Source organism: Brachyistius frenatus, unplaced genomic scaffold, assembly GCF_029030835.1.
Source record: "Brachyistius frenatus isolate BFR_SWC_R1_liver_20210118 unplaced genomic scaffold, ASM2903083v1 Contig_91, whole genome shotgun sequence".
Classification (NCBI taxonomy): Eukaryota; Metazoa; Chordata; class Actinopteri; family Embiotocidae; genus Brachyistius; species Brachyistius frenatus.
Window position 1 is genome coordinate 1,120,264 of NW_027210690.1, and position 12,376 is coordinate 1,132,639.

The 12,376-nt window shown below is 42.3% G+C and overlaps 1 protein-coding gene across 3 annotated transcripts; it reads right to left on the bottom strand.

The window, feature by feature from the left end:
• Positions 1–5,779: 5,779 nt before the first annotated feature.
• On the bottom strand, positions 5,780–12,376 carry tnfrsf11b (tumor necrosis factor receptor superfamily, member 11b). 3 transcript variants are annotated; one of them, XM_069710307.1, is made up of 5 exons: positions 12,329–12,376; positions 10,089–10,164; positions 9,333–9,741; positions 8,599–8,778; positions 5,780–7,708 (listed from the first exon to the last, which is right to left on the bottom strand). In XM_069710307.1, coding segments are annotated over exons 1-5 (1,032 nt in total). In that variant the 5' UTR covers positions 12,331–12,376; the 3' UTR covers positions 5,780–7,343. The 3 variants fall into 3 exon arrangements, with proteins under 3 accessions (XP_069566408.1, XP_069566410.1, XP_069566407.1); XM_069710309.1 differs by lacking the exons at positions 10,089–10,164; positions 12,329–12,376 and adding an exon at positions 9,841–10,034; XM_069710306.1 differs by lacking the exons at positions 10,089–10,164; positions 12,329–12,376 and having other exon boundaries at positions 9,333–10,036.

Genomic DNA, 12,376 nt, shown 5'->3' on the forward strand with positions numbered 1-12,376 from the left:
ACATTCTGTGTCTCTCTGTGGTTGTTTTGTGCCTCTTTGTAAACAAGTTGTTTCTTTGTAAACATTCTGTGTCTCTCTGTGGTTGTTTTGTGCCTCTTTGTAAACAAGTTGCATCTCTTTGTAATTGTTTGTATATGTGTGAATCTGTTGCTGTGAATTTAGTTCGAATGAAGAAAAACTGGTTTGAACCCAAAGAAGAGGAGGAAACCGTTGCTCCAAATGTTTCCAGGAAATCCATCTGTTTTATAACCTTATGAACTACATCACGTCTCCTACTTTGAGGATTGTATTTGCATATCCACACGCAGCAGATTTGGTCTAAAGCCAAATGGAGACACACTGGGAACCATTCAGGCAGCATGTGTTGCAAAATTATGGTCTGACCTTGTTCAGGGCATTCTGGATTTACAAAACAAATATTCCTGCTTGTAATACTTTTGTTTTGCATGGTTTGCAATCCTGCATCTGTCATATCCTCCCTGGGTTGAAAACAAAGTTGGTGACTGTTTGTATTCCCGCTTTTGAGACTGGGAGAATTGTAGATCAGCAAAATATGAAAAACATAAACAAACATTAAATGTTATAATAGTAACACAAACAAAGGGGAAAAAAAGTAGCTACAAATAGCACAGTTAAATGTTTACTCTAATGCATCATGCAAATGCTGTGTGAAACCAGGGCCTTCTGGTAAGGCAGGAAACCAGAGAAAAGAGATTTGAATGAGTTTACCAACAGGCAAAAACACAGTTATTGACAAACTAAATGGCTTTCAATATACAGCATTATCAAAACTATTTAGAGTTTTTAAGCCACACCCAGCTCGGGCTGAAGCTGTGGCTGTATTTGCCGACTATAAGCTATTTCATTCAAGAGTAACAGTCAGGGGCATGAATAAGCCTCTGAGTGTTTGGAAAAGTAAATGTGCACAAATTTATGAAGCTCTCCAGCTGCAGTCTCCATGGGAATCAGTCCAGACAATACGTGATGACACTCTTCATGGGTGCACTTCATTTTAAGACGAGACGATCATTTTTAATTTTTAAATTTTTTGAAATTTATGTCCGCTTTTTTTTTTTTTTTTTTTTTTAATCAGTTTTATTCTACAGAAGGTTTCTCCTTTTTGTTACTAATCTTTGACGCGCTGCTACCCAAAATGCAAATATGGCATTCTTTTTTCGTACATCATACGTTTAGTCAAGGAAAGGCGTTCGACGTCACTGAGGTGAGTCAGCGGCAGTTCCAGTCATAATAATTTCACCTGAAAGCCCTGAAACATTTCCTCAGACTTCCGATCTTCAGTGTAACCCTTTCTGGAGGCCTCGCTGGAGGGATAAAAGAGAAGCATGAACCGGCCGAGCTCAGGCGTTGTGAAACTAGCCTCGTTATTTAGTTTCCTGTCTGCAAGCCGAAAGAGGAAATGTGCATTGTGTAATTTGACTACCCTCACGTCGAGCTGCTCCTGGGTGGATGAGGTCAAATTGTTGTTTTTGCCTGCTTAAATTGATTGGTTTAGTCTTTTTCTTCTGAACATTCCAGATGTTTGGCTGCAATAACGTGTCATTTCGCACGAATGAGGTCAAAATGAAACAAAGAAGAGGGCATTGAACTTCACCAAAAGCCATTCAGAATAGAGCGGAGAGGCCTCGTGGGTTTTACGTGCTAATACGAACACACCTTTCTTTCGTGCTCAGTGTTGAAATCTTACAGGAGAGAACTTGATGCTTTTTGAATGGGAGTCTATTGGAGCCAACCCCCTGGTGGCCCTCAGTAGTATTGCAGTCTAAGGCACTTCTGCATCGGCTTCCCTTTCCAGACCCAGAAGCTGCGTCCATTTCCATATACAGTCCATGGTGAACTCCTTCCTGACCGCCAAAGGTCACTGAAGGAGGGAAAACACAATGAGCTCTCTATACTCATTCCCACATTCTTTAGCGAGGCTCAGTGGGCGGAGCCAGACGAAGGTCAGGTGAGGCCTTCACAGGAACACTGCAAGTCATTTTCTTGGTATAAACCACTTTAAGCTGCATTTCTTGTATGAAAGTGCTACACAAATAAAGTTTATTATTATCATTATTATTTTTATTTAATGTGTCTTGAAATGCATTTTATATGAAAGTGAAAATTTTCATGCAAAAGATTTTTAGGGATTTTCAAAAGTACTGATACATTGATAAAAATATCAAAGTATAAAAGTCCGAAAGGAAGGTCAAAACGTGTATGACGAAGAAGCGCGTGTGTGTGTGTGTGTGTGTGTGTCAGGGGTGATTACAAAATAAAGTACAAATGAGAAACTAAAACAGCAAAAGCAATACTGAGCGGTTCTCAGTGTGACTCAGCTTTGTCACATGCATGACCATTGTTATTTTTGTTACATCACGGTGAGCGCTATCAAAGCTCGTGTTATTCTCATATCCCCGAATCTACCCACGACTCTCAAATGATCATAGAGAAGTAGATGCAGGTCAAATACCAAAGGATATATTCTGTATATGTATATTTATTTTTTAAATTGATCTTTAGAGCAGCACTGAACTCTAAAGGTTACCAGTGAAAAGGTATGAACAACAACACAACTTCCACGAGCTCACTTCAGCTTTTTTAAGATGCGTGACTGAGCAAACAGTGTGTTGTTGTTTTTAACTCAGAAGAGTGAGGTTGGTACATTTCCACTTTCTGAAGTATTCCTAAGTTTTGGGACAAGATAATATCCACGGTCACTCCGTCACCGGGGAAATGTTTTGACATCCACGTGTTTTGAGATAACGCTGATTCAGTCTTTAGTGAATAAATAGGTTCCGTCTATTATACTTTTCTACTTTAGTTGGAAACCAGTTTTGGACTGGTTTTAAAGTGGTTAAGGACAGGTTGGGACAGGTTTACCAATTGTTTCGGATTTGATTTTAGATTTGGTTTAAGACTAGTTTTGGACTTTGTTTGTATTGGTTTTAGATGTGGTTTTGAACCTGGTTTTAGACTACCGTAATTTCCGGACTATTGAGCGCACCTGAATATACAGTGGGTACGGAAAGTATTCAGACCCCTTTAAATTTTTCACTCTTTGTTTCATTGCAGCCATTTGCTAAAATCAAAAAAGTTCATTTTATTTCTCATTCATGTACACTCAGCACCCCATGTTGACAGAAAAAAACAGAAATGTAGAAATTTGTGCAAATTTATTAAAAAAGAAAAACTGAAATATCACATAAATTAGCCGCATCATTGTTTAAGCCGCGAGGTTCAAAGCGTGGGAAAAAAGTAGCGGCTTATAGTCCGGAAAGTACGGTACTTTTAACCCTCGTGTTGTCCTTGGATCAAAATGTCCCACAGCTGTGTTCAACCAAGTTCTATTTTATTTCTATGTTTTTATATTTTTTGGGATCATTGGTCATCATTCTTTAAAGAAACCCTCACAGCCTTCTTGTCACCAATGATCCCCCCAAAAATATGAAAATAAAATAGAACTTGGTTGAACACAGCTGTGGGTCATTTTGATCCAAGGACAACACGAGGGTTAAATGGACTTTGGACTAGTTTTAAACTGGTTTTAGGATTGATTTTAGACAAAGTTTTAGAAGGTTTAAACTGGTTTGGGACTTGGTAAATGGTGTGAATGTGTGATACTAATCTTGGATGTTTGTGTTGATCGGGTTGAACGTGTGTGTGAAGCGTCCACCTTCTTACAATCTGTAGCTTCTTCGCAGCAACATCCAGATTTGAAGCATCGTCTGTTGTCACAGCAACAACTTTGTCCTCCATCAGAATCAGATTGAGTGGACAAATTCCTTCAAAGTCTCCACTAAATATAGTCTGGATAGACGTGGAGGGAGACTGCAGCTTAACTGGCTGGTGGAGGGAAACAACCACGAGGTGATAATTCAAGCTTCAACCTGTGACGAGATGAAAATTAGACGTTTCGGAAACAAAAATAGTCAGAGTGACGTCTAATGATGGACATTTCATGTCTGCCTCAGTTATTGTTGTTTTTCCTGCGCCACGTGGCCTCACATCAGCCCTGCTGCCAATTTGTTGCTGTCTTATTACAGGTCAGAGAAAACAGGAAGTACCACAGCTGGACAGAATAATACAGAAACTGTGGTCACGTGGACTGATGACACTGTCTGACGAAAATGTGATCTCAAGTGGTTCAAACGTCCATGTGTAGGTAGGTAGGTAGGTATTTACTTTATTAATCCCCGAGGGGACATTTTTTTTCGCCACAGCAGCATACATACAGAAGCAATAATAGAAATAATAGAATAAAATAATAATAGAATAGAATAATATAATAGAAAAGCAATCAAATAAAATAGCAGTAAATAGCAGTAAAAAATATAAATATAAAATATAAAATGCACAGTATATACAGTATATATACAGTACATTATATATCTATATATATATTATATACAAGCAACCAAGAAACACAGACAACAGTGTTATTGTACTGTGATGGATTTTGCCAGAGGTGAGTTATTGTACAGTCTTATTGCAGTGGGCAGGAATGATCTCCTGTATCTGGAATGATCTCCTGTATCTGGAATGATCTCCTGTATCAGGAATGATCTCCTGTATCAGGAATGATCTCCTGTATCAGGAATGATCTCCTGTATCTGGAATGATCTCCTGTATCTGGAATGATCTCCTGTATCTGGAATGATCTCCTGTATCTGGAATGATCTCCTGTATCAGGAATGATCTCCTGTATCTGGAATGATCTCCTGTATCTGGAATGATCTCCTGTATCAGGAATGATCTCCTGTATCTGGAATGATCTCCTGTATCTGGAACGATCTCCTGTATCTGGAACGATCTCCTGTATCAGGAACGATCTCCTGTATCTGGAATGATCTCCTGTATCAGGAATGATCTCCTGTATCTGGAATGATCTCCTGTATCTGGAATGATCTCCTGTATCAGGAACGATCTCCTGTATCAGGAATGATCTCCTGTATCTGGAACGATCTCCTGTATCTGGAATGATCTCCTGTATCTGGAATGATCTCCTGTATCAGGAACGATCTCCTGTATCAGGAACGATCTCCTGTATCAGGAATGATCTCCTGTATCTGGAATGATCTCCTGTATCTGGAATGATCTCCTGTATCAGGAATGATCTCCTGTATCAGGAACGATCTCCTGTATCTGGAACGATCTCCTGTATCTGGAACGATCTCCTGTATCAGGAATGATCTCCTGTATCTGGAATGATCTCCTGTATCTGGAATGATCTCCTGTATCAGGAACGATCTCCTGTATCAGGAACGATCTCCTGTATCAGGAACGATCTCCTGTATCTGGAACGATCTCCTGTATCAGGAACGATCTCCTGTATCTGGAATGATCTCCTGTATCTGGAATGATCTCCTGTATCTGGAATGATCTCCTGTATCTGGAATGATCTCCTGTATCAGGAATGATCTCCTGTATCTGGAATGATCTCCTGTATCAGGAACGATCTCCTGTATCTGGAATGATCTCCTGTATCAGGAACGATCTCCTGTATCAGGAACGATCTCCTGTATCTGGAATGATCTCCTGTATCAGGAATGATCTCCTGTATCTGGAATCTCCTGTATCAGGAATGATCTCCTGTATCAGGAATGATCTCCTGTATCAGGAACGATCTCCTGTATCTGGAACGATCTCCTGTATCTGGAACGATCTCCTGTATCAGGAATGATCTCCTGTATCTAGAATGATCTCCTGTATCTGGAATGATCTCCTGTATCTGTCCTTGTGACAGCGGAGCTGGAAGAATCTTTTAGAGAAAGTGCTCCTCTGTCCCTGCAGCAGGTGGAGAGGGTGGACAGGATTATCCAAGATGGACAATAGTTTGTTCAGCGTCCTCCTCTCCACCACCTTTTCCAGGCTGTCCAGTTTGTAGCTGATGATGGAGCCGGCCTTCTTAACCAGTTTGTTAAGTCTGTTGGTGTCTCCGGCTCCAATGCTGCTCCCCCAGCAGACCACAGAGAAGTACAAAGCACTGGCCACAACAAACTGGTAGAACATGTGTGACTGTGTTCCTGGATAAACATGTTGAATATTAATATTATCTAAAAGGTAAAGGTAAAAGCAAAACAAGTTTTCATTTAATCCAATTAAATAAAGTTTTGTCAACCAAAATAATATCTATAAATTTTATCCTCAATGTTTTTTTGTTTTAATTCATGAGTAAATGAAATAAAAACAGACTGTCATCGCTTATATTGGCAATAATTTTTATTAAAGCATCATTCAAAGCGCCTATTTGCAAAAAATTCAGTCTGTAAAAAAAAAATAATAAAACAGCTCCACCGCTGTCTCTGTCGGGATACAACTCACGGCATACACAGAAATAACTTAATAAATTAGCATTTCATATCAAGCTGGAAACTACAAAACCTTTTTGAAGTAGCAGAACAAACAGGCGTCGCGTCGATGTTTAACTACAGGCAGGAAGAGGTAGATATACCCGATCCGGTGTCATGGCAACGTGTAACGCACACGTCTGTACACTAGAGGGGAGCGGATCAGGTTTATGTGCTTCCACAAAAACAAATACGACGTGCAAACCTACAGGGTTCGTGTTCGGAAAAGAAACTTCCTTAAACGGACTTCAGGAGCCTTCTTCGTCCAATGACATCCATCACGTGACTTTACTCTTTTTGCGTACGCATTCTTCTCACGTTACGCGATGCGAGGCGTGTCAAACGCACCCTCTGGTGGACGAGCGTGTGTATTACACACTTTGCCGCGATATTGAGCTGATGTACTGCAGGTCAACACTTTTTGCTCTGAAAGGGTTAAAAACCGGCGTTTAAAAAAAAAAGAAAAGAAAAAAAATACTATTTTGTTTTTATGATAAAGTTTTCACTTGTAGAATTAAAGTTTTGTGTTTTGGGGTTCAGACCTCTTTGCGGTTTAAATCCAAATTTTAGAAAGTACAATTACTTTAAACGGTGGACCTTTAATATCATAAATGTACATTTATAAGTACATCTGCGAGAAACGTCTTTTCCAGATCAGATCTGCTTTGTTTTAAAATCACCTGAGATCAAATGAAGTGTCCTCCAAAACAAGCTGTCTCGTATTACGCATCATAAAATTCGTGAGTTTTTCTATTTTTAGGTTACACAGGGAGCACGTCCCCTCTCTGAAAAAGGAGCTGTTAAAAAAGTTAGTTGGAAGTTAACGAACTTCTCAGAGTTAGCGGTATTCTCCTTTAACGAAGCAAAACTAAAAAAAGTTCCTGTGAACACCTGTGCCAACAGTGCAAGTCGAACAGGGCAGACATTTTTTTCCCATCTACACACAAAGAGCAATTCTTTTCTTTCAGACGATAACTAATTCAAATCTTTCCGTTTCTATAACACGGGTCTTTCGACTTCGGTCTTCACGGTTGTGAAATCGTTGGCCGCGCTCCCCGAGACGCACCGCTCCTTCAGATGGGTGTTGACGCGCTGCAGTTTCTTCTGCAGTCTCTCGCCGGTGCCGCTCGCTCCCAGTTTCTTCAGAACCACCGGGAGCTCCCGGACCTGCTGCGGCGTGGCCGAGGCGGCCCAGGCGCCGATCCGCTCGTGAAGGACGGGGAGGTCCAGGTCGGAGGTCGTTTCCCGTTTCCTGCCGTCCGCTGACGGGAGCTTGTGAACGACTCGCCGCAGACGTTTGAGGTGCATTTTGTGGTGAACGAAGAAGGCCGGGATGATTTCTCTGAGGTAGACGGCGTCGTCTGAAGAAGAAACAGAAGAAGAAACTCGATCACAAAGAAACAATGAACACCGGCTGGCGGCAGTCACAGCCCGCGGTGATGGTTGTTGACCTGAGCTGGGAATTAAAGGTGTTTAAGGATATCTGTCGTTTTCAGAAGATGTTTGAACCAATCAGCGACCAGCGGCGACGTCACCACGTTGGTTTGTGAACATTATGAATCCTCCAGTTCAGATTCTGTCTGTCACCATCTTTGCTAGTTCGGAGCAGGAAGTGACCATATTTGGACGAACTGGGGGAGGAGCCAGTGATGGAACTGACCGATTTGATTGGAAACCTGACGATACTACGTCCCGCCCACCGATAGCTGTAACCTGACTACACCGCAGGCCTGTCAATCAAACAGACACGCCCCCAAAACCAGGTCTTCTTGAATCTTCTTTTCTAATGAATGAGGGATTATTTTCAGATGGACCTCCAGAAAACTAATAAGAAGGAGTGACTTTAGCTAACAACACCGAGATAACTGATGGACACATTTTATTCACTTTGGATTTGATGAGAGAAGTTGAATGGGAGTCTATGGAGCCGGAGGCTTTTTGGAGCCGACCTCTAGTGGCACTCGCTGGTATTGCAGCTGAAGACACTTCTGGATCAGAACCATTTTATAGACCTGAAGCTACGAACTCTTTTTTTTTTTAAACAGTCTGTAGTTTGAACACAGTTTTGTCTCTAAAATCCAAAAGCCACGTCAGTAATCCAGAGTTTTTTGACCAGAACTCTGCTTTTTGTCTCCGAAACACATCCCAGCGTTGAGTCGCCTTTAAGTGGGTTTTGCTTTAAGAATAAATCCAACATTGCAGGCCTTTTCCGGCCTTTTCCTGGTAAACCTCATCTACCTGGTGATCTTACCTCTGATCTGACTGCAGTTGGCGCACACGCTGTCGTGCCAGGTGGCGCCGCACAGCACCAGTTTCAGCCCGGCGGCGTCGTCGCACTGCCGGTGCTCCGTGCAGTTCTGCTTGCCGGACGAGAAGGTGGAGAAGGTGCCGTTGGAGCAGGTCTGGCAGACTGTGTCGTGGTGAGCTGTACCTGCAGGAGAACCGCACATCAGGGAGAAATGAATGGGACTGAATCAGTCGATCAGAGTTGGAGTGGCTGCTGTGGGCCTCTGTGGAGCAGTAAAGCACAGTCTAAAACGGACTTTTTACATTCAGCTGCTGGCAGCTCTTTAAATTAAAGTTTCATCAGTCTGAAGACAGAAAAGTTTCACACAGATTTCGTCTTTTCAACGTGTTCGCTTCACAAACTTCTTTAAACTCCCAAAATATATCAGTTGAACGGATTACAGCTGTCAGAAAGCACTAATTCAACGAGGCTGTCTCCATGGCAACAGTATCCTAAACTCTGTGGATGGAAGGCAGATGTAGGAGAGCTTCCAGGCAGATAAGAAGTCAAATTAAATACGCCCCCCCCCCCAACAATAAATAAATAATAATAATAATAATAATGAGAGAAAGATTGATTGAAACTTTTGCGTTTCCATTAAAACACAGCTGACATCTGTGACGTAAAACAACAGAAAGGTTTTGTTCCCTCGGTACCGGCTCCGAGGGTCCCTACACGCCGGTTCTGTTGGACTCTACCTTCGCTCGCGACTCCGCTGCCGGACGCGCACTCGCTGTGACGCCAGCACATGTCGTAGTCCCGCCTGAAGTAGAAACCCGGTTTGCACTCGCAGCTGCAGTCGGTGCCCGCGGAGCAGCCGGTCGTCTCCACTTCGTTGTTTCCGCACACACCGCAGCGGAGACACTTGCTGATGTAGTTCCAGTGCGCCGTGAAGGAGCCCCGCGGGCACGGCGCGCAGTCGCTCCGGTTCGTCGACGAGCAGCTCGCGCGCAGGTAGGTCCCCGGCGGGCAGCGGTCGCACTGCACGGAGGCGCCGGTGGTCGGGTCCCGGTCCTCGAAGGTGAGGAGCGGCGAGGGGTCTCCGCGAACCGGAGCGGTGCGCGTCGACAGCAGCAGCAGCAGCAGCCCGAGGGGAGACTTGGGCATCTGGAGGGGACAGAAGGGGAGGTGGGGGAGGGGATATAATACGTGAGGACACACAAGGAATAGAAGCACGAGGACAACAAGCATGAAAAAAAAGACAACACAGGATGTGAGGAGCTGAAGTCACAGCTGCAGAGGTGAGTCCAAACTATCCCTCAAAATAATCCACCTGTCCTTCAACTTTTTTTTTTTCTTTTCTTTAAATGAGGTAAATATCTCCATCAAATCCCTCTAAAAATATAACATCAAGCAGCTTTTCCATCCTCAGTCCTCCCTGCTTGTATGAAGTGAGCCGAGCGAGACGTTGCGTGGACACGTCCTCGCTCCTCTCCGTGTCTGTCTCCACCTACCATCGTGAAAAAGGAGCTGAGCCGCTGGTCCGTCAGCAGGATGGAGCTCTCCTCGTCCTCCTGGCTTCTATTTATCCTGGACATTACAGAAACAAACAAGCAGGAGGCTTCTGTCAAAGGCCACGCCCACCAATACATCATACATCATACTTAACAGATAGATAGATAGATAAATAGATAGATAGACAGATAGATAGATAATAAATAGATAAATAAATAGATAGATAGATAATAAATAGATAGATAATAAATAGATAGATAGATAGATAGATAGATAGATAGATAGATAGATGTTATGTGGTGGGTGTTTTTCCAGGACCCAAATGCAAGCTCACAGACTCGAGGTATAAGTTCCAAAGTACAGTCTTTATTTGTAATAAACAAAAACAACAAACCAAAAGATGGCACCTCTCGTGTCCACTTACTTCCAGTCGGGAGGGCAACTCGACCGACAGCTCCAGGGGGACACGGCCGACAGCTCCAGGGGGACACGGCCGACAGCTCCAGGGGGACACGGCCGACAGCTCCAGGGGGACACGGCCGACAGGGCAGCCGGTAGACCAGCGGAAGGGACGGCGTCAACAATCCTCCGAGCCGGGAGGGCAACTCCACCGACTGGTGACTTTGACCGGGAATATCCGCAGGAGACACAGAGGCCGGAGGAACGGGAACGGGACTGACGGAGAGCTGACGGAGAGCTGACGGAGGACGGACGGAGGACGGACGGAGGACGGACGGAGGACGGACGGAGGACGGACGGGTGGCTAACAAAAATGAACCGACAACCCGAGTTGTGCAGGGGCAGGTTACATATAGTCTGGGGAGGTGATCAGGGAGATGCAGCACACCTGCAGGTGGTGATCAGGGGTGAGTGGCTGCAGCTGCTGGGACTGGTGAGGGGCGTGGCCACAGGAGGTGAGGGGCGTGGCCACAGACAAAGACAGGACACAGGAGGAGAGGTGATGGAGGGGTGGGGGGGCAAAAATAGATAGATAGATAGATAGATGATAGATGATAGCTAGATAGATAGATAGATAGATAGATAGATAGATAGACAGACAGACAGACAGACAGACAGATAGACAGATAGATAGATAGATAGATAGATAGATAGATAGATAGATAGATAGATAGATAGATAGATAGATAGATAGATGATAGATAGATAGATAGATAGATAGATAGATAGATAGATAGATAGATAGATAGATAGATAGATAGATAGATAGATAGATAGATAGATAGATGATAGATAGATAGATAGATAGATAGATAGATAGATAGATAGACAGACAGACAGACAGACAGACAGACAGATAGATAGATAGATAGATAGATAGATAGATAGATAGATAGATAGATAGATAGATAGATAGATAGATAGATAGATAGATAGATAGATGATAGATAGATAGATAGATAGATGGATAGATAGATAGATAGATAGATAGATAGATAGATAGATAGATAGATGATAGATAGATAGATAGATAGATAGATAGATAGATAGATAGATAGATGATAGATAGATAGATAGATAGATAGATAGATAGATAGATAGATAGATAGATAGACAGACAGACAGACAGACAGACAGATAGACAGATAGATAGATAGATAGATAGATAGATAATAGATAGATAGATAGATAGATAGATAGATAGATAGATAGATAGATGATAGATAGATAGATAGATAGATAGATAGATAGATAGATAGACAGACAGACAGACAGACAGACAGTTACTTTATTAATCCCACAAAGGGATTTTTTTTTACAGCAGATCTATTAAGAGTTTTTATTTTTAAAGTGAGCTGAAGGAAACTAGTAACGAAACATCGGAAGAGATTTTGCCAGAGATATTAATAATAAATCTAGTTAAAACTACTTCCATGTTGTTTTTTTATATATATTTTTTTCTTTACTAAAAATGTCAAAAATTCTCAACATCCTCATCAACTGTAAATTAAGTGGTTTTCTAGTCTATGTAAAAAATAAAAAAACAACAACACAATAACACGAAAATAGTTTGTTTTCTTATTTATATCTGAAAGTTAAAATCCTAAAAAACCCACAAAAATAGTTCATGTTTTTTTTTTTATTAATATCTGAAGGTATGACGTGTGACATTTCCAGGGGAATAACTGTGTGTGAATAGGTCAAATAAAAATTCAGGAGAAACTCAACCCGCTGGTATGCAGAATGAACTTTAATATGACGTGTAATTGTTAAAACTTACATCTCGTGGTCGTGGCAATGCCTCGGGATCCTCCGGGAGGAACTGGAG

Coding starts and splice junctions, on each gene's coding strand:
- tnfrsf11b (XM_069710306.1), bottom strand. CDS start 9,825: ATGCTTGTTGTCCTCGTGCTTCTATTCCTTGTGTGTCCTCACGTATTA. Junction 8,779..9,332: donor CAGCGGAGTCGCGAGCGAAG/GTAGAGTCCAAC, acceptor GTTCTCCTGCAG/GTACAGCTCACCACGACACA. Junction 7,709..8,598: donor CAACTGCAGTCAGATCAGAG/GTAAGATCACCA, acceptor TTTCTTCTTCAG/ACGACGCCGTCTACCTCAGA.